This window comes from Accipiter gentilis, chromosome 16 (genome assembly GCF_929443795.1).
Source record: "Accipiter gentilis chromosome 16, bAccGen1.1, whole genome shotgun sequence".
Taxonomy (NCBI): domain Eukaryota; kingdom Metazoa; phylum Chordata; class Aves; order Accipitriformes; family Accipitridae; genus Astur; species Astur gentilis.
In genome coordinates this window covers 1736562-1764378 of record NC_064895.1, presented here as the reverse complement: position 1 = coordinate 1764378, position 27817 = coordinate 1736562, and the positions used below count along the sequence as shown (strand labels likewise).

Sequence of the window (27817 nt, the reverse complement as noted above, 5' to 3'; positions counted from 1 at the left end):
TCTCAGCAACAAGATACTGTGAAGTATGTTTCCAAGAGCTTGGAGACACAGTCACACAAAATTCTTTGTACTCATGTTTTTTTGATAGAAAAAGTGATTTGCACAAACAAATCCATAATATGCATATTAATAAATCCGAGTATTAAATCCACAAAGGGGCAGTGGATTCAACATTCAGAGAATTACTTACATAACATAGAAAACTTCACTCTACAGCACTGAAGTTTAAGCTATTTGAGAAGCTTGTTAAAGATTAGCATGATGTCACAGCCAGCCATTCTAGCAAAAGGATTTAATTTTTTTTTAAAGTTTGCAGTACTATATACTACAGGGTCAAACTATAATGGGCTTTCAGTATCACAAGAAACAAGTTTCAGAAAATACAAGCTTAAAACATTCAGCAAATTCTTAAAAAACATAAAAAATTATTGCATATTACACTTTGAGAAACATGAGAGAACATTCTTCAGTTCTTTGTTATCGTGGAGTACCCCAAACCAAACACCAGATAGCATTATCACTTTAGTTAAATGTTTACAGAAAGTATATCTGAAAGGCTTTTGACAAAAAAAAAAAAAAAAAAAAAAAAAAGCTAACATTAACATCAAAAGTTTGACTACAAACAAGTTGCGTTAAGAAATCACTACCGTGGCATTCTCATCTGGCAAAACATTGAGCACCATATACCAATGTGGGCAGTGGGGGCTGACAGCACCCAGCTCAGTAAACGAATTCTTACTCCTCAAAATATTAAATAGGTCTCCTTTATACACTGCATGTTCTGCGACAAAGTGACAGAGTAAAGAAAGATGTTACCGAAACTTGATTTTCTGCAAGTTTTAATACTGAGAAATTATTGCAACCATGCAGTAAGCCCTCTTGAGAAGCCACTGATCATGGCATCAAATTCCATACCCTGATGGAGGGAAGAAATTTAAAGGCATGTGTAACAGAGCTACCTGCTCTGCAACCTTCACCCTCTACCTCAGATTCATCCCTCACACTCCAGCTTCACAAGGGAACTTTACAACAAAGCTATAGCGAGAACAGCATTTTAAACACTAGGAAACAAAGACATACCCATGCAAAAGAGGAAACAAAACAAAAAAAAAAAGCGCATGCTCTGTCCCGATTATGGCTATGCAAAATAACTTATTCAGAAAGTAATGGCACAGGGTATGTCTTCATCATGTATCCAAAGTTCCTTCATCTCCCCCACCCCAGGACCACTGCCTGTCCCCAGCGCCTCTCCCTCCACATCCTGAGCTCAGAAACTACGGAAAAGAGGCCGCAACAGAAAAAAAAAAACCTCCCGAGAGGGATCACCTCCGACGACCAAAGGGTCCTCCCCCCCACCCCGGGGTCAGCCAGGGGGTGTCCCCCCTCCCCGCTACACACGAAGCGCCCAGCGCTCGTTCCCCCCGAGACAACCCCACCCGCAGGCAGGGCCCTTCCTTCCCACACACACGGACCCCCCCCCGCCCTTACTCACTCCCTCCCCCCCGTTCCCGGCTCCTCACACGGAGCCCCTCACACACATTCCCGGCCCCCTCACAGGCAGCCTCCCTCACACACCCCCGGCCCTCGCCCCGGGGCCTCCCTCTCCCACAAACCCACAGTCAAGCCTCACTCCTGCCGCCCCCACCCCCCCCCACCCCGGTCCCCTCACACGGAGGCTCCCCCCCACCCTGGGCCGCAGGAGGCCGTGGCGGCCGGGCCGACGCCCCGAGGGCAGGGCAGGGGAAGGCAGGGCAGGGCAGGACAGGCGGGATCCCGGCGCGGCCCGGCGCTCCTCACCTTCAGAGAGCTCCAGCTCCAGCTCGGCCAGCTGTTCGCGGACCTCGCGGGGCAGCGAGGAGACTCCCGCGGCCGCCGGTTCGGCCATGGCGGGTGGAAGGAAATAAGAAAGGAAAAAGCAAATCCGGCCGCCGGTTCGGCGCGGCTCCGGCTCAGCGCCGGGGGCTCCGAATCGCGGGCGCAGCGGGAGCGGCCGCCACCTCCGCCATGCTGAGCCCCAGCACCGCCGTCACGTGACGGGGGCGGTCCGCCCGCCGCGCCTCACCGCCGCCGCGCGCCACCCCGCGGCCCGGCCCCACGCCGCAGCCGCCCCCCCCCCAAACGGACACGGAGCCGCTCCGGCAACCGCGATCCGCTTCTCCACCGGCCGCAGAGGTGCGGCGGCGAGGCCTTAAGGAGCGCTCCCGGGTGGGCCGGGAGCGGGATACAGCCCCCCCCCCCCCCCGCGCCTCCCCTGAGGGGAGGCCGCCGCCGCTTCCCGCGCTCCCCCTCAGCGCGAGCTGCAGCCCCTCAGGTACCTCCAAAGGAGGGCAGGGCCGCAGCCCCTCTCCTTCCTTCAGGGGGGAAGGCGAAAAACGGCTGCATTCCCTCACAGACACCCCTAAACCCCGGTTCAGATGTAGCCGAAAACGTCTGACAAAAAAAAAAAAAAAAAACAGCCCCCACACAAGCGCTTTCTGTCTGTCCTGTTTAAGAAGAAAATTTACCTCAGACTCAGCTTCTCAGAGGAGGCCGAGGTAGGTGCCTGTGACAGCTCCAGGAGAGCAGGGTTACGCAGAATCTCGGATCACTGGCATTTAGGTTCTAACTGCCTTCCTGGACACCCACAGCTCTAGTGAACTCCATCCATTAGAGTGGGCAACAGTGGGGGCAAAACCCCAAAGGTCAGGGTCACGGTAGAACAATGAATATTTGCTACAGTGCTTGCACCCTGGATAAGGACAATTTGAGGTATCTAGAGGAAAAGAAGAGAGCCAGTTCAACATCACAACAGCAACGCATGCAATTAAGAGCTTGGGGGGTTGTGGTGGGGGGTTTTTTTGTTGGGTTTTTTTTTTTCCTTTTAAATCAGCTTTATTTTTCTAACTGTTATTTCAATTTCCCATAGCACCTTGGCAATGTCAAAAACAAATACAAATACATGTATTATCATTTTAACATTTAAAGCATGAACCTACTTTACACAAATTTTGTTTTGAACAGTTTTGACAACAGGAATATACCAGAACAGACAAAGTATAGAAGCCAGATAGGTTGCTTTTTTCTCCTTTCACTGAAGCCCTACCACTTTGAAGAGAGATCATAAATGCCAAGGGGAAGCTGGATTCATCCGGGAGGAACAAGATGTCTGTAGTAACTTGAGCTCAATATATTATCTGAATATTTTGTATTCTATAAAAATTAGAACAAAACCCATTTATGCACAGTCTGTTTACATTTGAAGTTGCATTTTTGGAAACTGTATCCATAACTGAAGCTCCATAAAAATAAACCTCTGGTTCTTAAATATAAAATTTTAAAGTTGTTACAGGTTAGTTTGCAGATGGATTTTTCAGAAATAAGTTGCTTTAACTCCATTTCAAGTCCTCCCAACTGTACATTAAAACCAGACTCAGTTAACCTCTTGAAGTGCCTATGCTAAGGGCACTTAAGAGAAGAGCCAACTAAAATACTACAACAAACCAAAATTATGTACCATCCTAAAGGAAGCTCAGACTATATGTAATATATACACACAAAGAAGAGCATGATAAATCATTCCGATTAATGGCAACAATCTTATGTTTCAGAAGGAAATATCAAAATTAGAAACAAAAATTCTATTGCATATCTGTAGTAATCAAGGATTTACAAAAAAACTTATCAGAAGCAATTTCCCCCCGAAGTGCATTTCTGTTGCATCGTCTGTAATACAATGGCGCATTTTACAAATTTAAAATATCATCTGTACATACCAGATATTTTAACCCAGGTGAACATTCACTTGGGTAACAGTAAAAATAGCGGACATTTTCAAGACAATTAAGCTGATATTGACAAAGTAGTAAGGCCATAGCTATTTAACTACAGTAAAGCATTGATTAAGTCACTTATTTGCTACTGATCTGCCACAGTATCATCTTTCTCTTCTGGTTAATAGAGTGGGTTACTTTTTTTTTTTCTTCCTTTTTTTTTTTTTTTTTAAACCTACTGCTAAAACTGCACCATCATACTGTGCCAGGCTAACTTTTTTTTAAAAAAAAAAAAAAAAAAAAAAGATAGCAGGAATGTAAGATACTATAAAACTAACTTAATTTTAGAAATCAAAAGAAAAAACTTTTTGCACTTTTAATTTTACTATCACATGCAAATAATTACTTCTCTTTTCACTCCCCAGCAGAAGTACAAGAGAGTGGCCCAATCTTTTCCATGCACAATAATTTGGAAAAGAACTTAACTGGGGAAGTATACTTCTGTAGCTAACAAAAGTCAACAATTCTGAAAACAAGTCACAGTTCATAAAACTGAAAGTTACATGTGATTTGCACCTTCTGGTATTTAATATCAGCAGAGTAGGAAAATTTGTCTTTACATCATGTGGTAAGCTACCAAGAAGGAACCACGGAGAACTGTTATTTGTCACTTCAAGTGCACACTGAACATCACTGTTGAACAAGGGACAGTTTCACCTCTGCTGATAAAATGATACAGCTCCAATGAAATCAATGAGCTGTACCAGCAGTGAGTCTGGCTCCCAAACGATCGCTTTGTCCCCATTTTTCCCAGTCTGTCAGAACAGGCAAACTTGGTGGGTAAAGACACAATAGCTTGCCTGAGTCCATTACGGGGATGAGAATGTAGCAGCTAGCCTGTCTAAGTTAGATGTTTGCCATGCAATACAAGTACTGCAGGAGAACTTGCACACAAAACTATGGTTTTCACAGCCTTTATATTTACTTGATTATCTCCCCCCCCCCCCAAAAAAGAACAGAAAGGAAAAAAAAAAAACAAAACCACAGTTATAAATGTCAGTGGGGGAGGGGGAAGAAGGGAAATGCTAATGTTAAATCCTTGCACGCAGGTATTAAATAAATAATTCTCAGTGCCCTAATCTGATAAAAGTTTGAATATGCTGGAAAAAGCCAACAGGTTTACAGACTTATTTGCATACACTGTACAAGAGCCATAATCTGCTGCTGGAAAATGCACATCCAGAACATACAAAGCATCCTTTCCATGGTCAAGTTTTTCCAATCACTTTACAAGAAAGATTGAACTGCAGTTAATTTTTTTTCCACATCTAATAAATGAAGAAGTTACATTTCACAACTGTTAAAAATTCAGATACTTTCAGCACTACAAGGTTATGCACTGCACTGAAAGCAGATGCCTGCATGGATCAGAATTAGCACTCCGCCTTCACCTCAGAGGCCATAGATCAACATCTGCACAAGCCTCTTCCCAAATAACTCTTCCTCTGAACAGCAAACAGCTTACAGCAGCTATTGGCATCCCAACAATTATTCAACTTTGCAATGACAGTGCACATCTATCCTAAATATCTGTGACTATCATACAGGTTAGTTTTTTCCAGTTTGACTGCAGTAATTGTTTATAGCCTTTAAAATGATTAAAAGTTAACTTTGCATTCATTGCATTTCAGAACTTTAACACTTTTAAATATTTAAACTTCTCTATCATTCCAACAAATGTAGCATTATCGAAATAAACGGAGAAGGGTTCTGTAAGCATCCCTAAACTGTAGATGTGATCAACGATTTTTTTTACTAAATTAAAAAAAACCTCCCAAACCCAGTACAGGTAGTTTAAAAGTGAATAATGATTTTGGTTTTTTTTTTTATATATATATATGTATATATATAACATGCGTAGAAATGAACAGTTAACTGCATAAATACATTATATTGTGTTATGAATCAAATCAAAGCAATTGCCAAGCTGAATAATAAGTTAGAGAAATGACAACTCTGGCTTTATATATATATTTATAAAAATAGATATGAGTGTTATCAAAGCAGTTGATAGAGAATGCCTACCGAGTAAGAAGTCGCCAAGGGTTATCTGGCTAAGAAATCAGAAGATGAAAATTTTCACAGTTATTTTAACTGCCACTTACATTCATTCTAATGGCAACACTAGCATATATTACTAAGATGTTTACGGTATATATCACAATTGAGTTTTCCAGTGTTCACAACTTACGACTTTAAATTTGTACACTTCCTATTCACTAAAAAAAGAAAAAAAAAAAGTGTGATTCTTACTGCTGGAAGCTACTTTTCCCTAACACTTTATACAGAACTTTGAACCCTGGCATGCTGATTTTGGCAGATTAATGCACTGAATTTTCCTATTTCGGTCATTATTGTAATCACCTTTAAACTTAACCACTTACTACACAACAGCGTTGCAACTTTAGTCAGCATACAGCTAGGCAAGATGCTACCTTTCAAGTAGCTACTCTGAACATGAGGGGTTTTGTTTAACTCCTTACCTTTAGTTCCACTTTAAACAGTTAAAAAAAGTCAGTTGCTACTACATCAGCTGTAAACAATGAGTTCCCAGTACATATAAACCCTGATTTCTAGTAAACAGCATCCAATACCCTACTCCAGAACACAAAGATAGGTCAGTATATAGAAAACCCAGTCACGTCTCTGATTTGCTAGCCATTCAAAGAGACATCAGTTTAACCCTGGTGGGGCACGCAGAACTCCGTGCCCAGAGTTCCCATCTGCAAGGCAGAATTCCATTATCTGCAACTGGAATTCCAGGCTCTGTACTTGTGAAGCTAACATCAAGTACTGTGTAGCTACCCATCAATCCTATACTGGGCCTGCCTGCCTCAGGAAAACATACCAAGATAAATGCACAAAAGTCTGTAATAAAGAGATTAGAGAAAGTAACAAGCAAGAAAAAAAAAAAAAAACAAAACAAAACAAACCCAAACCTAAGAAGTTGCCCTCAAAAGGAGGCAAGGAAAAAGGGCAAATTAAAAATTCTGACGTGCTCCCTTCTGCCTCCTTCCAATTGCATCTAGATGACAATTTCTGCTGTCCATATGCTCTGATCTACAATCCAGTATCCTGTAAAAATTAATAGTTTAAAAAGCTTGCTGAATGAATTATTAGTAAGGTCAAAAGACTATACTTCAAGCTGGAAACACAAAGTTTACTACAGTAGTACATTCAGTTCTTATCATCAGTGACTAAGTCATGACAACAGTATCTGGCTGCACTCATTCCACTCACACCGACCAAGCACCTCAGCTGCAGACGTGCTCTGCAATGCAAGGCCATCAATGGCAGACACATCATCCGACAAGCCAAATGTTAAATAGGTTAAAAAAAGTTCTAATTTTACAGAAATGCTCATTTTTCAAAAATAATATTCTCTTATCCTTTTCCTCCTACACTGAGGGACAGGTTAATTTGTCAATTCATACTCTTTCACTTTGACAAAATGCTAGTTTCACAACCCCAAAACTGATTTCAAGCAGGAAACCCTCTGCAAATTAAAAACAAAAATACAAAAATTATAATCTCTATATTTATATTGATTGGAATCCTCCAGCATTTGTGAAATCACTTTTAGAGATGAATTTTGGGACCCTCCACAACTTCTCCACACAAGCCACGCTCCAGTTCAGTATTCCCCTTCATGAATACTTCTTTCTCACAGTCTCCTTTGCTGCTTATTTATTAGTCCACAGCTCAAATTAAATAGAGAATAATTGGCTGGACAAGTGTTACTTTGGTGACCGGGGTGGCACATACTGCTCCTTGCCAATACGTCGAGGTGCTCCCTGAGGCGATGATCTGCGTCCAAATTGGCGCCTCTGTTCCCTGATTTTCCCAGCAGCTCCCCTGGGAGGCCCGTTGCCTCGGAACCCAGAATAATCCTTCATTCGACCTTCAACCTTGTCATGAGCCTTCTCCGAAGCCTTCTCAGGTGTGCCATTTTCTTCATTTTTGGCAGGGGGAACTATGTTAGTGCGATGTTCCCTAAGAGGCTGCACAGGAACTGGAGGAGGCTCCTTTGGGGGCTTCTGGCAAACTTCAGCATAACTTAGCTTGCGTGGCTCCTTTGGGACCAAGGGAGAAGAGCAAGGTTTACATACCAGAATAATCACGCTATGCTCCTCCAGACTATCCCAAGCACAATGTCAAAGCACAACAGCAAGAACACGTACAGTGAGCGATTACACCACAGCTGTGGCAAACTGCACAAAAGAAGGTCCCAGGTGCTACATTAGCACATCCAAGAGAAAGCCCCCGCCATGCTCCCCACCCAGTCCCTGCTCTGGGCCTTACCTGCATCAACAAAGCAGGAGCTGCACTTGCGTTAGCAGAAGGTGAAGTGGTATTTGTCCTTGGTGGCTTTGCAGCACTGACGGGAGAGACAGACACCGGTGGGGAAGCATGGCTCGTAACATCTTTCTGAGCAGACACTTCTTCTGGTTTGCTGTCTGGCTGAACTGTGCTGTTGAATCAAGAACAATTTAACATTAAAACCTACTAACACAGAAATTAACATTTGAGAAAGTATTTTCTTTCTCTGAAGTCACGACTGCGTTTTTTTGCAGAACAGATTGGTACAGCCATTACCACCACAATTTGTTATTTCCATCTAGTGGCCTCTTGAGAAGTGGCCTACCATGGACAGAGAAAAGACAACAAACATTACTGCCACCTTGCCGGACACTGGCTAGGGTCTTTGCTAGGCCACACAAATTTTAATATTCTCAACTCAAATAATCTGCATACCTTAACACCACAGCTTCAGTCTGACTTGGCGAACTCACACTTGTCACAGGCTGTTGGACAGTGCTGTGCGTCTGTTCTTCCTGAGCAGGAGCTGGGCAGCTGGGCAGCAAATCTTTGCTTTCCTGTACAGAAAGCATAAGTTGCAAAATACGGAAAGATTGCAGATGTGCTTAAATTGCTTCTCAACATGCCAGTTCAAGACATCTGAGAAGTGAGGTACTTCCAAAGGCTGTTCAAGTTCCGATTATAGGGATTCTACTTCTTTTGGAGCATTGCCTCTAAAGCAATCACCCTTTATATGGGCAAAACAAATAGCAGATAAAAAGGTTGTATAACCCAGATTATCAATGCTTTTAGTCCCACCAGCTCAAGTAACAGACTCATCTGGAAACAGCCCTTGCCTACACTACACACAAACTGTTCAACAGCAAACACTCCTCATTTGCCTGCTTTATTCCAAAACAGTACTGAGTTTACAATAGTGTAATTACAGAAGCTTCAGCTAAATACCTGCAAAAACCCAAGGAAACCCAAGAACAGACAGAAAATGCACTATTATATTAACAAAGACAGTATGATGTTTGGGCTTAAAGCATTCTAATGTGCAGCTCTAACATAAATGGATTATTTAAGAAGGGAGACACAGCATACGCATACTAGAGCGTGCGTGCCAGAGACAAGAGCGGGTACCTTTTCTTTGCAGACTCCTTTAACGATATCGGACATTCTGCTCTCCAGCACAGGCTCCCCTGGAACTTTTGCTGTGCTGCCAGGCAAAGGTGGGAAATTTGATGCTAGCAAGTCAAACTTTGGTGTCTGAGTCTTTGTTTCTGCTGAAGGCTGAGGTCTCTAGAGAAGGAAAATACCCATTAATAGCGCCATAATACCTAGCATTAAAAGCATTGAGCAAGTGTCAGGGAATTTCCTAGAAACACTCAATACCCACAATGTAATCTGAGAAGTTAAGGACTATGCCATTCCTTCAAACGCAAAGCCAACACATTGCACTTTGTGCAACTCCTTGCAATAAGGGAAGCGGAACTTACTGAAACCCGGTCATCTTCTCGTCTCCTCCGACCTCTGAAAATGTTCCTCCTTTAAAGGAAAGAGAGAAAAAAAAAAAGTCAGTAAGTGCATTCATCTAGCTGAAGCGCGCACTCATCTGCACAAAGAGAAGCCTGTGGCAGGGGATTTGCAGCAGCCTACTGATGTTTCTCAAGATACAGTTCTGGGACGTTCTCCATCTTCAGGAGGGGTCAAAGCTCTTACACTCTTGGAACATAGCCAATACGGGAAACAATTTCTCTTTTCTCTCCCCGTGGAGGAGGTACCCTAGAGCATTGTATCTGAATAAGCACAGTGACAATTAGACTATAATATTATAGAATAGTATCCTATAATTCTATAGTAATAAACTTATTCATCTGATTTCTCACATATCTGTCTTGGTCACTTATTTTTAAGTGTCCAAAACCTGAATTAAGATAAAAGATAAAACCAGTTTTCTTACAATGTTTAGGAGCATCAAATTCCACATCCGGGGATTTGCTTATTATTTACAGCAATACAAATACCAATTTTACTTCAGTAACTCTTTTAATTCTGGGGACAAACCGGGCAGTTATTGAGATAAAGACCCCTCGCTATCTTACTGCAAGGTGTTTGTCAGAATAACTAATAGCTGTACAGTCAAGCAGGAAGCATTCATGCTTCCAGTTAAGTATTTATCACACCTGGTTTATTTAAATGTCAGTTTTCTCCTGGTAAGTCTTTATAGAAAGGTATGTTGTGCCAGTGGTTGATGATCCTTGGCTCACACAAGTCATTTGAGCCTCCAACACTACATTCCAACTGCATTGTTGTGTTACTGCAAAGAGTAGTACACACAGTTCTTTACCTGCCCCTGCCAATGCCATAATCGCCGTTCTGCTCCATCTGTGCGGTAGGAGAATCCTTCTGGGAATAACCTTGGTCTTGGTGCCCAGTTAACGTACTGTTATGCCGCTCCATAACAAAATTCCTTGAGTTGGTTCTGTTCAGTGGTCCATCCCCCATTGGCATGGTACTGACGGCAGCTGGACCCTCCACAGCGTGTTCTGAGCTGTTAGAGGATCGGAAGTGAGGCTTCACACTGCAGGACACAGAGTGGCAGCTGTGTAATCCAGAGTTTAAAGGACAAGAGGAAAAACTACCACCAACTACAGTTAATTCGTAGCTGACAAGAAAGGAGGAGGTCAGGAAGTATTGGAACTCCATCGGAGAAGTTGTTTCCTACATGCATTTGTCAAGAACAAAGAAATCTTTCTTCCTTACCTTCATCTATTCCTTTTGTTACAGTTTTCTTGCAACCTCCTCCCCTGTCAAGTGTTGCCATTTGAAGAAAACATTGAGATCACTGCCCAACAGATACCAAAGGGGGAAACCCTGCCCCAAACACCCTCAATCAACAACAACAAAAAAATACCCAAAATCTAGGGGTGGTAGAAGAGCCAGAAGAACCCAAAGAGGGATTCTTCATTTGTCTGGGCCCGCAGCACAGGCAGGGGGAGGCATTGGAAAGTGATCTGGAAAAATAAGCCAAGCCTGAGGAACAAACTGATCTGGCCACAAGCAAAAAAACTGAACTGAAACAAGAAGCCAGGAGTAGATGACAACTAAATAGGCTGAAGAGAACAGGGGAGAAGAGGCTAGGGTAACTGAGAGCCCATCTCCCCAGGAGCTTGAAAAGTCAGGATCTTAGTCTCTCTGTTCCTGTTACCAAACACCCACAGCACTGACTCTGCAGTTTACAATACCACAGACATTTTAATCAGTTATTGATTATTCAGCCTTAAAGCTGTACTTCCTTTGAACACAGATGCAGCTGTGCAGGCTCAGTGTTTCTGCAAGTTAAGGCTCAGGGTCTTAAATGCAGAATTACCCAGAAAAACTCTGACCTGCCATAACATGGAACAGTTTTCTGAAGCAGCATTCAGGTGCCTTAGACTATTTTCCACTTCTGCACCTCGCTGTCTTTTCCACACGGTGCCAACCAGTTTCAGCAAGCAAGGCAAGGACCTTAAACTCTATCTTTCTCCTCTGGTAAACCGTGCACATCTCATAATTTAAGGACAGAATGAGGATTTTTGCATGCTTATTGCTTTTACACAATCTCATTATAACATTCCATGCAATCAGAAGAAATTGTCCCACTGCCAGCCAAAGTATGATTCCTGTCTGGGAAGAGAAGTTAACTTAACGACATGATCTCTTACAAAGTAATCAAGGAGCAGCCTGCAGCCTGAAAAAGGGTCCTTTCTTTCAACAGACCATAAATCATGCAGCTTTTGGTTCCTCTAAGCTAAGCAAATATGGAAAGGCATGTTGTGGATGCCACAGACCCTAGACTGCCCAACAAAGAGGTACTTTCCTTCCAGCTTCCAGCAATAAACTTGTTCTCTCCCACTTGGCCAGGGAACTTACGTTGGGAGGAAAAGAAAGCAAAATAGGAGAATTTAACAAATGACAAATTATCATTTGTTAGCACTAAATCAGAACAGCAGTAAGTGATGTGGCTGCAGCAGATTCCTCCCTCTGCTTGGCCGTTGTCCTGTGATGTTTCAAAAATCAACTCCACCACTATCTGACCGACTTCTCCATAGCCTTGCAATTAACAGCTGGGAGTTTTGCAGCATTTCATACGTAACCAGAATGCAGAACAAAAATCACCTTTTAATAGCCTAATTTTGAGTGCTCAAATTAATCTGCTTTACCAAAGACATTTTAAGTTACCTTTTAGGTGGCTGGATAGAAAAATATCAATTTAACCAATATTAGCACTGACAATTCTCTGTTATAAAGACTCAATCTTCCTTTCCCACAAGGATGTTGCAACAAATCAGGGCAAAATAAATATCACGGGCTTAAACAAATGTTTAGCTACAGAGAAAAATCCAATACTTAACTATTAACTGCCTGCATGACAAAACATAGCAAGTTTAATGAGCCAGGACAGAAACCCAAAAGCAGCAGCTGGATGAACATCTCCAAATGAGCTCTTCTGCAGTTCAAGAGAAGATATGCTGAACAAAGATTAATTCATACTTCACAACTTCAAGAAGCATTAAGAACCACTCTTAAGGCCCCAGGAAGGTTAAGTTTTCCATCAGCAAAGACCATAGAGAAGAGGAGGAGGGAAACTAAGTAAATTCTTCCATTTTGTTCAATTCATTCTTAAAATGGAAGATTCTCGAGTCGTTATTCAGCCCTCAGATCTCATAATCTTACCCGTCATTGAGAAGGCCACAATCTTGTCTGGGCAGAAGAGCAAAGCAGAAAAGACAAGGAAAGATAAGGGGGAAAAAAAAAAAAAGCAGAGAGAAGGAGAGATGATGTGAGAGAGCAAAAAGGAGGAAAAGCATGAAGTGCAGGCTGCCCAGACAATCGACTGTTGGACCTGTTCTCTCTTAGCGCGATACTTGATCATCACTGGGCCAAACCTTCAAGGCTCTACCTTGCTGTTACCTTAGCAGTCTCCTATTTGCAAAGGAATCCTGCTGAAGCATAACTAATCTCTGCTGCCAGAATATGAAGATTTATTACCACAAAAACAGAGCTTTGTACTAGCACAAAGGCTGAGCAAGATTGGCAGGAAAGATAAGACAACCAAGACAGACCAGCAGAACCTGTACACACTTGACCCTAAAGCTGTAACTTCACAATGACTGAAGTTTTACAAATGAAAGTCTTAACGTAACTGAAGAGTTTTAACTTAAGGATTATACAGATGTGATCTACAAGGCAGCAGTGAACATGTGGGCATTTCAAGATGTTAGTATCTGGGTACATACAATTCTTGTACAGTTTCAGCATCCATACTTCTGAAAGGATCCATGTATGTAAGAGTTTCACTGGCTTTGAGTTTGGGCACAATTTAAGGCAAAAAACCCCAAACAAACCTTTATAAATAGAACTTAGTTGGGAGCTGAGCAGCTGCAACTGAATCAGCTGCCCTGTCTTCCAAGCAGAGTCATTCTACCAGTTTCACAGCCTGTATTAAGACTCTGCTGAGTCACCGCAGACCAAATTCTGAAGTTCACCTTCTGCCAGCAGCCACAAACCTTAACTGCATCACAAAACCACTTATGGTACTGGCAGTTGTCAACCGATTTCTCAAACAATATAAAAAGCAATTCCCATGCTACCACCCGCATGCTGAATACAGTGAAAGAGCTTGCAAATAAAACAATTTCCACCCACACAAACAGATTACTACACCATTGTATTTACAGAGTACTGTTCCAGCAAATACAAAGCTGTTTCCTCCTCCCCAGTGTTTATATCTGAGCTGAACCCTCACAGTTATCAGGAAAGATGGGGATAAAGCAAATAAATTATAGTAACAGACTCAGCATCAAGCAGTTTTAGCATACAGCAGTCAGGGCATGCAACTCTCAGCTGCATAAACTGAATGGCGCTTTGCAAGACTAATCACACAACAGGAAAAGCTTACGTTTGTGCTGCAGGAGTTTATAATCTGCGTGTAACAAACATAATTAGAAGTATTACCTTACGAGGAAGTTGTTTATTTGTCTGCAGAAATTCCTCTGAGGCTTTTAAAGGAGTTACCTTTGCTCTCTCCAGCACATCTGTCCACTATTTTAGGATCTTAAGCTGCCACCTCGATTTTAATTTTATTTTATAAATCAAGTTGAAAAACGTCACACATACTCCATAAACAAAATAAGTAACCTAGTCCCATCAGAAGGCACTGCATTTTACAAGTGCGAGGAATGTTTCAGGATCTCAAAACTGTAAGTTCTCAGAGAGCAAACATCTGACAGAGCTATCTTACCGATTTCTATGGAATGGGCGACCTATACTCAAAGAAGCAGCATTTGTTTTATATGATCCTGGTGTATTAAAGCCATTCACAAATCCACCGTTAGGAAAGGGGGCCTGCAACAGACAGAACAGTCTCAATGGCTGAACTAAAAAGAAAAACGTTTGCAGTTTTATGAGATCAGCTTCAGCAGTTATTCATCTAGTTCATTTGTACTTTTACACTAGGCTACCGTATCTAGTACGTTGTAAACTTACTACTAAAGCAAAAACCCCACCAGGTTAACAGTCTGCATGTCTACTTCAGCATCAGAGTCCTCCTGTTCCTGCAAGAGCTACAAAGCTCTTCCAGTAACACTAGCTACTGGATAATGGAATTTCACACCAAAATTTCTTGAAATAAATGGCAGCCCATGGCAAGACATGCAGCTTCTCTGACACTGTTGCTTCATCAGGTGCATGACATAACATGAAGTATCATAAAATGGAGGGATCTGGCTAGAAAACCTGTGCATTCTACAGCTGAAAAGCCCACTAACCGTAGTGATTTGTAAACCAAATTATTCCTGTTGTTTTGGGCTAGCTCCTCTCATTTTCATCAGCTGTTACTTACCAGTGGTGTTTCAAAGTAAGGTGCAGGATTTGGAGACCATGTCTGAGGCACAATGCTGTAAATAGAGTACTGCTGAGGACTATATACAGGCTGCATAAACAGTGGTGAGGCAAACTGTGCTTGTGTTTGAACTGGCTGAGTATAGACACTGGAATCCACTACCCGGTAACCATTCTTAGCAAAAAATGTGTTGATGGCTTTTATCCTGGCCTGCAAGATATCAAATCACATCACACACATTAGTTGGGAGAAGAGGAGAAGCAGAATGAAATCCTTCTTGACTACTGAAGAGGTAACAGAAGGGATGTGAAGGGGAAGTAGGTTGATTACTGCTTACAAATAAAAACTCCGATAAGAATCAATACAGATTACATTCTTACAGTGTGCTAAAGGGAAGAACGCACACATTGCTTTAGCTAGAGAATCTGTCAAGTTTAAGATAAAACACCACTTTCTACAGCAGTAACTGTCCAGACTCCAATTTTGACAGTTCCTCTCACAGAACAAACAGCTTGCTTCAGCCTTATTTGTAGAGCAGCTACCTCAAGCTACAGACTCGTGATGGCAAGAGTCCCTCTCCAAGTTCTGCAGACCCAGATTCTGGGGAAACTGGAGAAGGGAAGATGAAATAGGAATGTATTTCACACCTCATGGGAAGCAGCAGTGTGAATAACCAGCAGCCACTGAACTGTAATTTTTCAAAGCTACCCATGACCTCATTCAAGTTATAACAGCCTACAGAGCAAGTGTTATGAACTATCCCACTGCTAATTCCTTAGTTCCCCCCTCCTCCCATAAACACACACTATCATTCAAATAAAAACAATACATAATTCAATTCAAACAGAAACCTCATGTAAAGCAACCTTACCATTACTGGCTTGCCCTGAAAGGTTTTCACTTCTTCCCTTAAGTATTTGAATGCCTGCAGATACAAAAAAGATTAACATTAAGAGTATCTTGATAAAATTGTACTCCTCAAAGGACATTACATAATTTAACATGAATGCGTAGCAATGCGCTTCCCTGTTAGCCCAGCTAAATTCATTAACAATTCAAATTCAGGATACTAGATGTCAGTAATGGCTGGAGAGTACTGAGGCAAGAGGCAGACAAGGGAGTTAAAACCTTACAATCTCTCAACTTTTTTCTCCGTTAACTAGAATTTGCTAATAACCTCTTAAAATAACAAAAGGGAGATCAGTAAACAAACATTTCTTTTAGCTACAGAAGCATGCATGCAATTCTCTTGAGCAGGGGAAGTATTAATAACAAAATTGAGATGTCATTAACAGTTGAAGGCAGCCTTACCTGTTGCGCATCTGTATCTGACTGGAATGTAACGTACCAGTTGTTGTTGTGAGCAAACTCACAGCTTATCACTTTGGGGCAGTTTTCATTTTTAAACAGAGCCTTAACCTCCTAGGGGAGAGAAGAAGCCAGGCAGTTAAGGGGACCTAGCTCTAAGCTGTAAATTGAACATTCAACCAACAAAAGTTTACACTCCAGCTCCTTGGCTGCAATTTTCCCTTGACCACGGATGTTCTTTTATTCCCTTGACAGGTCTGCCAGACACCAAATTATCCTCTACCTGTTTCTGAACCCAAGAAGACTAGTCCAGCCTACTGAGCTCTCCAAATAAAAAGTAGCAGGCCCATCTGGTAAGAACAACAAGATCAGTGTAGAACTGGTGATATTTCTTTATTAAGGAGGTAGCAAAAATGTGGCTTTAGATCAGGAGAGTCATCTAGACAAGAATGATTCTAACAAATACTTCTAGCATCATGGCAACCTAATAGCTTTGCAATAATCAGATTTTAAAGGGAGGGCAAAGCAGCTGTTCAGTGTTTGCATTAAAAGAACTAATTAAAAATGCTAGTAGACAAACACCCTGTGTTACAACTTTAAAAAACAAAGAACTAAATCATTCAGTTAGCCAAATATCAGTTGGAATTTTATTATCCTCCCTTCTCTGAACATAATAAGCTCAGCTCACACTGGGTCACAATGAATGAGAAATGTTTAGTAACATTTCTTGCTGCCAAAACAACCGTCTGACTTCAAGTAAAGTTACTGCTGTGACAAAAATTCAGCCTGAATTCCAAGCTATGCCCCGGACTAATTTTATTTTTGGATCTGAAAAGAAACCAGTTCAAACTTCTTTCCAGAAAAGCCTAGCTAGCTCAATTTTTGGTGGAAAAAAAGTTTACTTAAGAGCATTTTAATACATTAGTAAATAATGGGAAGGGACAACAATGACAACAAGTATTTGCTTTGGCTTTTTTGACAATACATCCAAGCAGAAATGTGGTTTACAAGAAAAATATCTGTGTTTAATCAAATTAAATACCAGCTGACCTTTTAAGCAACACTTCCTGCTGCTGTCTGAAGCACTGTTGCAGATACCTTCCAAAAACATCAACAGGCTTTTATTTCTTTCTTTTCTATTTATTTACCTCTATAGGTGTTGTTTCAGGGATCTCACGGAGAATGATAATACATCGTTTGTGGTTTGGTCTTACTTTCTCCCCTCTCTCATCCACTTGTACCATAGGAGAAGCTAAAATTATAATACAAAAGTTGGCTTAATATTGGACATTGTGCACTGCAAAACATCTCCGTGGCACTAAACTCCATTATCCAACTTGTAACAAAGAAATGCAGTGGACTGTTTAAGAAACCAGATTTCTTGAATTCAGGGTAAAGAACTGTTTTATCAGCTATAGCCTGTTAGAGGTTCAGTACATTTTAGCCATTTGCCTGACATTGCCTCCATCTACAGCTCAGATATCTAAAAAGCTCGGTCCCAAATTCAATTCACTCCCAGCTCAAATTTAACTAAGAGGATATAAAAACATTCCTAGACAGAGCCCTAATAGGAAAAGTTCAAATAAGAGGAAGGAAATCAAGTCAGAATAAAGGCTTTAAAAGTTCACTTACACCTGTTTCCACAAGAAGCCATGTGCAGAATCAGCACAGGACAGTATATTAAAAAAATTCTAGCTAACTTTTTCTGAAAAGCTTTTTCTTGTTTTATCATTTGTAATAAACTTCTGCACTGAATCAGAAGACTAGGTTTACTCCCAGAATAAGACTTTCATTGCTAGCAGTACCTTAGAGCTGCCTCTCACTAGGGCAGATTTAGGCAGATTATTATAAAGCATAACTAGAATTCAGGACTCTGGAACAGCCACTTATTCAAACATCTCTGCAGAACAAGGTTCCCAACACCATTTACCAGAACAATATGCCATAACCAGCTAAGAGACTAACACATTTCTCTAAAGCAAGGAAGGATTCTCTGTTCTACTAATACAGACATCAAACACCCAGACTTACATCTCAAAACTTCAAGGATAAGGTCCATGTCAGTTGTCAGCTTCTTAATACCTTCCATGTTGGCAATTGTCCATATTGGAACAAATTGATCACTATCCATTTGAGACATCAAGTAGAGATCCTTTGAAAGATTCTCACTAAAAAGACATAAGTTCACTATTTTATAAAAATCCTGAATTTTACTTACAGAAGCCTCAAAACAACAGGTTAACTGTGGGCTTAAATATTCACCAATACCATTCAGAGCTAACTAGCCAAAACATACTCAGATCTCTCCTGGAAAAAAATCCTAGCAGATCAACACGAAGCAGAAGATAACTAAAAAAACTTAATGGAAGTTACAGCGCTCTGCATGTTAATCTGCAAAAAGGATCTTGCCAAAGAGACCTCTTCTGGCAATACACAGCTAAATTATCCAACATCTTACGACTGTGAAGCACAGAAGTCATACTGAATTCTCATTAAAGGACAAGGATGCACAGGCAGGACTGAAACAGCTGAAAGGTACCACCGGGTTTCTACCGCATTCCAGCAAATCTTGTTTCATATCACAACCAACTCTCTCACAGCCAACATTTTTATGAAGATGATAGTGCATATCAAGCCAAAAAAGGAAAAATTTGTCAATTATTTCAATAAAGGGTTTATACAAAGTTAACTGTACTGTACCGCGAGAAGCAGAATTCAAGTTGTTTTTTCAAACATTCTCTAATGTCTTCTGTGGACACAGTGGAGCTGCCTTCACCTAGAAGTTACCACATTCAGCATCAGATCTCAGTTTCACGGTAAGAATACAATGCAAGAACACATTTCCTTGTACAATAAAAGAATGAATCCCTCTGGGTAAGACCAAGAGGAGAAGGTCACCTGAGAAGGTCACATGACCACCATACTACACATTCTCAAAATGGCTTGGATACCACAGTTTTTACCTACTTGGCCAAGTCCTATAGCTGGCTTGGATCTTCTTGAATACACATGGAACATTTCAAAGTTCCTACTCAGTCACATCATAACTGCAGCAGACTTCAGAGGATTACAGATACTGACAGTGGTATTCTAACTTGAATACTCACCAGACACTTCATAGATTTGGTATCCAAGATCTTCAGTTGCTAGGACAATTCCATTTGCAGATGCTTCATCAACTCCTGTGCCATTTCTTGTGGCTTCACAAGACGGGGAATACATCACTTCATATTGCTTGCAGCTATCCTCTGAAATCTCTATGTTACCTGGCAAAAGAACACATCGTTAACAGAAAACCTACTGTAAGCTTCAGAATATTTTCCATTTGAAAAGTTTTGGCTACCAACATTAAAACAAATACTCAAGAATGCTGTAACTGGAAGTGTCTAGACTTAAGTCTATGTTTCTTAGACTTTCAGCACCTACTTTGTATTGGATAGCACTTTCTACCCCTCCAATTTCGGAATGGTCTTCTGGTTTGAACTAGGGTCTCAGGGATAATTAAATAATAGGATTGTGAAACTGTAAGATCCCCAAAAGTGGCAGAGGATCTAAAAACCAGGCTTTTCCCCTGAAATTTGAAATACTTAAATGAGGTTCCTAAAACCAAAGCACTAAAATAGATTACATCACTTCAACGCATTACATGATTCTTATTTATAAAATGGACTCTGAAACATCTAGCGATTGTTATAAAACACAGTGGAATGACATTGAAATTGGCCAATCTCTTGTTCAGGACACCTCAGCTTAGTCTTCACCACAGCGGCCTGAGATACAAACAAACGCAATTTCAGTTTAATCCAACAGTCAGGCAGCGGAGATTGTCTCAAAAAAATCAACTCCTCTGCTAGATTTTTTCCATACTAATGAATCCCCTAAAAACATACTTTGAGAAGTGATACTATTCAACTACTTACATTAGAAATTGCTTAAAAAGCACTAACAATGCATTTGGAAAAAATGCCTTTAACTTTCCAGCAGTGTTATGCTGCCACGATTGCTTCATTTTGTTACGAAGAGACAAATGAGTTTGTCAGCCAATGCACAAACTCAGTATTCTCTCTTCACTTCTGCTGACTTACCAGAAACTTTTGACAGGGCCGCACAAACTGAATCCTCCCTTCTGTATCCCTAACTTTTCCTAACCCCTTTTTCCAGAGAATCTTCTGCTTCCTAATTAACAGGCCTCTGCTGTAATTTAAGTAACCTCAGCTATACAATTGGCTTCATATCAAGACTAAGGCAAGTCAGAAGAGTTAAACCCTTTGAATATTTAATTCCAGGCAACAGGACTGACCATGTGGTAAGGATGGAAAATGGGGACTGAAAAGAATACAGATTAAACTGAAAGAAGCTAACCATAAATGCTTTGCAGTTCCTACTCCAGCACAAACATTACTGTCTAACAGTTCTCGGAAGCACCTCAGTGATCTACCAGGATTGTAGGTGGCCCTCAGACCTTGTATTCCTGTTCACAGGGTCAAGTGTATACTAAAGTGCAGCAATGGCAAACAAGACAAGTCATGAATCCATTTCTACACATTTAGCATCTTGTTTCCCTCTTAGCGCGTTACTCAGTCATCACCGGGCACCTTGGATCCTGTTACCTGCTGAAGTATTCTGTCCTAGCACAGCTCTGGACACCCTGAATCCCTAAACCAAAGCTCACTGGTCAGACCTATAATCTCTATAAACTGTCTACTGCTTTCTCACGTTCATTTCGTACTTGCTGCTACATCAGCACTAACAACCTCAAAGGACAAGAGCAAGAGGTTGCTTCTCACTGCTGAACTCTGTACAGAGAACCGTCAGCGCTACCTAGCAAGGGACATATCACGGCTAGTGTTTAAACACAGGCCCGCAATGTCTCACCCTCGGTATGAGTCCCTTGTGCAGCCGCTGTTTCTTGCCATGAGTGCTCTGCGCCATTTGTCGGTGGCACAGCCTCACCGCTCCCTTGGGGTACTTCTTGCCACACTTTTGCATTAGGGTTTAAGCCAGCACCTTTCGATGTTACCTGCTGAAGAGATCAGAACACTTTTATTAGGAAAAATAATCCAAAGATGCTTTAGAAGTCAAGCCAGACAATATAGGTGAATTTAGTGATTTCTATAGAGTTCCACATCTCAAGTGTCTAACCAGCTATTAAGCACCTATGTGATTTTTCATTAATCAAAGCAGGAAAATCCTTGGTATTTTCCAAGTATTTCATTTCTACCTCCATTAGAAGTGTTGCCTTCAACCTCTCTTTATTGACATCCGACAATATCAGCAGAGGAAGCAGTTAGTCGTCAAGGACTCTGGTAACTCATAAGCTTTTAAAGACTTGACTGTCATAATGCTCCAGTCCCCTTTCACCAGAAAGGGAAATTTTCCCTCCTCCAGACCCCTTCCTAGAAAGGAAGGTAAAAAAACATATGTCAAGGAGAAGAAACTAATGACTTACTGAATTAGTGATATCTACACTAACCAAGCATCACCTATACTATGCCAGGATTCCTCGTGAACTTACCTGAGTACTACCTGCTTTCCCCACGAGTTTACCTACATCTTATACACATCAATGTACACTAATAATTTCCTTAAATTTGTAACCAAAGAGATTAAAGGTTTTGAAGTGCCAACACAAACATACATACCATCACAGCCTGCTGGGAGGGGGGCACAGGATTGTCTCACTTTGAGACTGGGCAACAAGGACCATAATTAGAGGAAGAGGGTAACAGTGAGACAGACAAGAAAAACTGCCAGATTCCAACCTGGAACCTGACAGAGATAAACACTTATTCCTACAGCACAAGATGGTGCCCTCCAAGGTCCCTTTCTGAGAGCTGCTCATTTGGGGAAGGAGTCCAATAATCCAGCAACAGCACAGATGATAAGCATTGTAATGGCTCTCACTCTACCCCGATAAAACTAACTCCTTCCACATATACAAGAAAACTATGCTTTTGCAAAAATTCTCCTCCCAAGAATTCCTAACACCCTATGAGCAACTAATACAGCTTCCTCCAAACAGGTTCCTTCAGACATTGAGTGACAGTCCACTCCACTCCCACCATTTGCTGGAATTTAAAAAGCCAAAGCCACTAGTCCTAGCTTGTATCTCACAAATTCACAAATAAGGAAGTTTGATATTTCAGAGGCCAGCCTCCTGGATTCTGACATTAAGGAGCAGCTTACTACCAAGCCTCAAACATAAAGCAAAAGGATAAGGAAACAGTTGCAATAGCTTTAGAGATAATTCCTTTGCCAAGGTCACACCTAGTTCCAAAGCTATTTGCTGCAAGGACAAGCCCAAATTCAGTAACAAAAAGCCTCCAAATACTGGAGAGGTTCAAGACAACCACAAGAGAAGGCAAAACAAAGATGACAATTTTTGCAAGGCCCTCTTTGAGATTCAAAATCCCCCACGCACAGCTGATTTAATCCACACAGTAATGAAGTTTTCCCCCTTTTGTTCATCTTAGCAGAATATAGCTGGGAACAGAAAGAAGAACTAGAAATAGTTCAGTGTGAAAGGACACACATACATTTCCCTTCTTAGTTTTCAGAGTAGTAGTTCTCCAACACAACAACATTAGAAGAAAAACCCAGTTACCTGTTGCACCCACGTACTCTTGCCGTCAGTGTAGTTCAGCAAGTTCAAAACTTAGCTCTGCTCAACTGCTGGTCACTCCTGTGACGCAGCATACCTGTCAGCATGGGCACCTGCTCAAGAACTGAAAACCAGCAGATCCCATTTCCTTGAATTTACTTTTCATCAAAGCAAAAAAGACAAGACACGTCCAGGAGATGATTCATCATTTTATAAAAATAAACACTGTCTCACTACCTTATGTCTTTGAGGCCAGCATTTAGCTCAAGCTGACAGTAATTTTAAGGAATAAGTATGATAAAGTGGAACCGAAACACTTTAGGGAGATCACTACACTTCTGAAGCTGATCAGAAGTAAAAAGCAACGCTGAGTATGGGAGATAAAGTTACTCACTCTAACAAATACCAAAAGACACACGTGGTAACACGGAAGTTCAGAAATCACAGGTCCAAGTGAAAAGCGCTAAGAAACTAAATAGATTCAGGCTGATAAAGTGATGAATGTACCTATTAATACAACGGCTGAAATATACACCTGAAACAGAGCGTGGGCTACTTCCTCTTTGTTCTAGAAACACTTAATGCCGTGTAATGCAATTCTGCAAGACCCAGCCTTGATGTCATGCATCTTAATAGCAAGACACCACGGACTCCGAGAGGATAAAAAGTCCCTAATTTACATAAGCTTTTTGAAAATACAGCATGCTATGCTCCAGGAGCAGCGCCACTCCAGTCTGGCAAGCAGCTCTTCTGAAGAGAAGGCCAAAATATCAAGTCTTGCTTATTTAACTGAGGCTAACAAATACTGAGCCCATTTGATTGGCTGCAGAACAATCCTCCCAGCTGCTATCGGGAACTTTCATGATGAGGTTAAAGCTTTACAGAGTTACAAAGGTTAGGAACACTCACTGGTATCAATGAGCTGACAAAGCTGTCCTCAGCAGAGCTTCCCTCTAGTTTACATTACTTTTAGCAAATGTGGATCAAAGATTCTCCTCAAGCAATTCCCCAAAATTTACTATCGAAGCATCTATCTCATTTTGAAAGGATGCAAAGAATATTTTTCTTATTGTAACAGCCTAAATTACATTTAACAGATTAAATTAAGCCAACAAAAATGAAAGCGCTCAGTTTCTTTTAAAGCATTCTATTATAATAGTAATTCAAATTATCCTGCAACCAAACTCTTAACACTGAGCTTGTGACAGATTTCCCAGAGCAGACTGACTCTCTAAGAGGGAATCTAAGTGAAAAATTGAGATGAGAATTTAAAACAACTTGGGAGCTGAGAATCTAAACATTTCCCACAAGTGGAAATGTAAGGAGAGAGAAAAAAACCCTGAAGGTCAGCAAACCTATGGGAGGTGGGCAAAGAGAAGCCTTGCGCTGGCTGGGGGACATGACAGGTAGGGAAATACGCCTCTGCAGTGGACTCGGACCCATGCCAGTGTATCACCTGTCACCTTCTCAAAGCTTATCCAGGGTGTGAAGCAAACCAAAAAAAAAAAAAAAAAGAGAAAGCTGTTGTCAAATCAGAAGCAACATGCAGAACTCCTTTGGAACGGACTGCAGAATATCACGTAACAACAGTTCAGTACTCTGAACGTCCCAGGTAATTCTTAAAACACATTAACTTTAATGGTTACAAGAGAATTACTTCCATTGAACACAGCATGTTGTTGTTTGGGTTTTTTTATTAGCCAGTACAAGCACCCCAGAACTAGGGGTGCCTCCTTCGTCCCTCAGGAAAGCAAACACACAGTTGTGCCGTACGAAGATGGTACCACCCTCACCTGCATCAATGGTGTCCATCACTTCTGTGTGAATAGGGACAATTTGGGGGGTTTGTCGCCTAGAGGGAAGCAGGAAGCCTCACCTGCTAAAAAAAGAGGGCCAGCAATACTCAGTGCTTCACGCAGTCCCGGTTTTCTAGCTAGGAAACATCGCTGGCAACAATTAGGGCAGCGTTTCACCCACCTGAAATGCACAGATTTCAATTTTCCCCGTAAATTACTAATATATTGAATTAGGCACAGCAAGCCATTATCAATTACATTTTTCACAACACGTTTAATAATATTCCCAATATATCTTAATTATCAATTGTTAACAGCATGCTTGTTCTGGCTGCAAGTGAAAAACAAGACCTACACCAAACATCAATGCATGAAAAATAGCACAAGCCTGACGCCATTCCTTCACTGCAGTAAGTTTTTTGAGCTAAAAGATATTAAAAGAGAACAGAATTCCAGCATGCATTCTGTGAAGGAATCAATTCACAATTAGCACGGGCACACTTCGGCTAAGTCTAAAATATAATGCTGACAGCTAAAGCAAGTCAGCTAATCCTCCCGAAAGCTTCAGGACTTCTAACACAATCCTGTTCTATACCTTATTTTTCAGGAAACCCTAAAAATCCTGAGATAAAAGCTGCTGTCTGCTTCTAAGCATCCGACCACAGCATTTCAGAACACCTGGTTAAGGGCTCAAGTTCCCTGTCCTGGCAGTGAAAAGGCACTTTCAGAAAGTCTGGACTGTCTTCAGGAACACAAAATTAAACATTAGTGATGCTTCCTAAATGAAGATCGCAGAAACTATCTCGCAACACTACCAGCGGAAGAGAAAAGAGGAGATGAAACAAAGCAACCAAAGTCAAGTTTGTGCTTTAAAAGGATTCACTAAACACCCAGACACACACTGCCTGGCTTCGCGGGCTCCCGATTTGCCTCAGCTCCCTTTGAGCAGCCCGAGCCCCATCCACAACGCAACCGCTCCATGTCACCGCTGCGGGTTCCAGAACCTGCCTCGCATGCCCGCTGCTCAGAGGGGCCACCTCCGTCTCGCAGGCTCAGCTCCTCTCTGCCATGCTCGGCCTCGGATGAGGTTGGCTGCTTGCAGCTCCTGGCTGCAGTCATCGGGCTGCAGCTCCAATTAGCTTGAACAGTTCCTCTTCAAGTTAAATACTGTAAAACCAAATTCTTAGGACCTGTCACGCTGTGTTCATGACATCTTTTTTTCCTCTCGGTGCAAGTCAGATAACATTCAGTTCAGAACTGAGTCAATTAGTTTAAGAGAGAGAAGGTGTTTCCCAAACCTTTTTATTTAGAGGTTCTTAACCGCAGTATGCATGTAAAAGATGACGACCATCACCACACTTGAACTGAACACACCACTAGCAGTCGACTGGTTTCCCTCACTCATTTCTTAATTAGCCCAGCAGCTCTTTGCTTTGTGTGCTTTCTGGACAAAACTTATCGCAAAGTTTAAAGCAGCAGCAGCGCAGATGTCTGGGTTTGTCCGGCAAATGCCGAAAACTGCTTCACCGAATCCCGTAAAACACCGTAAATAAGTGAAGCGCCGGCCCGGGCCAACACGCTGCCCACCGCTCCCCCCCCCGCCCGGCCCGGTCCGCCCCGCGAAGCGTCCGTGTGCCGCACGGACGGACACACCGACGCGGCCGGCCCCCCCCGCGGGTCACCTCCACGCCAGGGGACGGGCCCACCGCGCTCCTCGCCCCCCCCCAGCGCTCAGAAACGGCCGGGCCGCTCCGCCGGCGGAGCCTTCTCCCCCCGCTGCCATAAGTCACCCCCTCCCCCCATCAACCGCCACTACCGAATTAACGTTATTTAACGCAGACACCGCGAACCGGCCGCTCCCAGCGCGCCCGGGCCCAGTCGAAAGCGTCGGCGTGCAGCCCCGCGGGACCGAGGGGAGCCGAGCCGAGCCAGGCCGGGCCGGGCCGGCCCCCCCCCCCACCAACAGCCGGGGCCGCTCCGCTCCCCGCCACCGATCGCAGAAGGCCCCGGCGAGTCCCGCCCGCCCGCCGCCGAGCGGGGTTGGCGGGGCGGCCCAGATCCCGCGCCGCGCGTAACCTTCACGGCAGGCCGCGGTGCGGCGGCTCCCCCGGAAGGTCACCGCGGTGCCTTTCACCCCGCCGCCCTTCCACGGCACCGGCGGAACCTTCCAGAGCGCCGAACCCTCCCCCTCCACCGCCCGCCCGCCGGGGCCCGCGGCCGCCGCCGCCGCCCCCGGATTTGCTGTGTCAGCCCCGTCCCCTCCCCCCCGGCGCGGCGCGGCGCGGCCGGCGGAGCGGAGCGGCGCGGCGCGGCGTGTTAACGCGGCCTCCCCGCCACATGGTCCGGTCCCTCGCCGCCCCCGCCGCGCCTCACCTCCACGAACAGTAACATCCTGCCTCCCGAGCCCAAGCCGGCGGGCCCGCGATCCCCGCCGCGTTCCCCGCTGCCCGCCGGCGGCCGCGCCAGCGCCGACGATAAGGGGACGCTCGGGCTCCGCCTCCGGCTCCGGCTCCTGCCGCCAGGGCCCGGCCCCCCTCCCTCCTTCCCTCCCTCTCCTCCGCCGTCCACCGCCTCTTCCGGAGCACGTCGAGCGCTTCCGGGGTACGGGCGGCGCCGGCCCGGCCCATTCCTTGCGCCGGGGAAGGAGGGACCACGCCGCCAGGGGGCGCGGCGGCTGTACCACTGCGCGGGGGGGGGGGGGGGGAAGCCGGCGCCACCCCCCCCACCCCCGGGAGGGAGTGGGCTGTCCCGCACAGCCGGAGCACGGCGGGGAAACTGACCGGAGGAGCCGGATTCTATCAATTTGTAGGGTTTGGGGGTTTAAAAATTCAAGAACCCCCAAATACTTTTTTTTTCTTCCAGAAACCGAAGGCGGATCCTACGCCCAGCCGGCTCTCCCCCCCACCCCCAGCCTTCGCCCCCGCCGGACCTTCTTTTCCCCCCGATTTTTCCTCATTTCGGTTCTGTCCCTCGGCTGCCCGCAGGGGTCACTGCGGAACAGGCCAACGATCGCGCACCTCCCTTGCCTCACCCGAGCTGCACCCACGGACACGGCCGTGGGTTTGGTGAGGCAAGGGCAGGCGACATTCCCGAGGACGACACCCGCCCCCCCCCC

General features: G+C 43.4%; 2 protein-coding genes across 13 annotated transcripts in view; both read right to left on the bottom strand.

Annotated features, from left to right (window-relative positions):
• DIP2B (disco interacting protein 2 homolog B) overlaps positions 1-2011 on the bottom strand; it is a 69592-nt gene extending 67581 nt beyond the window's left edge. For all 6 annotated transcript variants that reach the window (XR_007508313.1, XM_049818568.1, XM_049818570.1 and 3 more), the window contains exon 1: positions 1798-2011. Coding sequence is in view for 5 of the 6 variants with exons in the window: in XM_049818568.1 (XP_049674525.1) it covers positions 1798-1885 (88 nt within the window). In the remaining variant the exon portion in view is untranslated. The remainder of the gene's footprint in view (positions 1-1797) is intronic.
• A 1919-nt stretch (positions 2012-3930) lies between these two features.
• On the bottom strand, positions 3931-27234 carry LARP4 (La ribonucleoprotein 4). Of its 7 annotated transcripts, none has more exons than XM_049818593.1 (17): positions 27076-27234; positions 21527-21701; positions 21181-21328; positions 19413-19571; positions 19006-19081; positions 18337-18473; positions 17454-17557; positions 16309-16419; positions 15869-15922; positions 14998-15207; positions 14398-14501; positions 10462-10695; positions 9611-9659; positions 9255-9413; positions 8565-8686; positions 8112-8280; positions 3931-7882 (listed from the first exon to the last, which is right to left on the bottom strand). In XM_049818593.1, exons 2-17 carry the CDS (start codon positions 21530-21532, stop codon positions 7547-7549), a joined length of 2178 nt encoding a protein of 725 aa, XP_049674550.1. In that variant the 5' UTR covers positions 21533-21701; positions 27076-27234; the 3' UTR covers positions 3931-7546. The 7 variants fall into 7 exon arrangements, with proteins under 7 accessions (XP_049674550.1, XP_049674553.1, XP_049674551.1 ...); XM_049818596.1 differs by having other exon boundaries at positions 21181-21325; XM_049818594.1 differs by lacking the exon at positions 27076-27234 and adding an exon at positions 24700-24768.
• Positions 27235-27817: the final 583 nt, after the last annotated feature.

Excerpts from the sequence above, each read along its gene's own strand:
- LARP4 (XM_049818591.1), bottom strand. Across the intron at positions 15,923-16,308 it reads CAGATACAGATGCGCAACAG|GCATTCAAATACTTAAGGGA; the intron begins GTAAGGCTGCCT and ends TTGTATCTGCAG. Across the intron at positions 10,696-14,397 it reads CGCCCATTCCATAGAAATCG|TGTGAAGCCTCACTTCCGAT; the intron begins GTAAGATAGCTC and ends TGTGTCCTGCAG.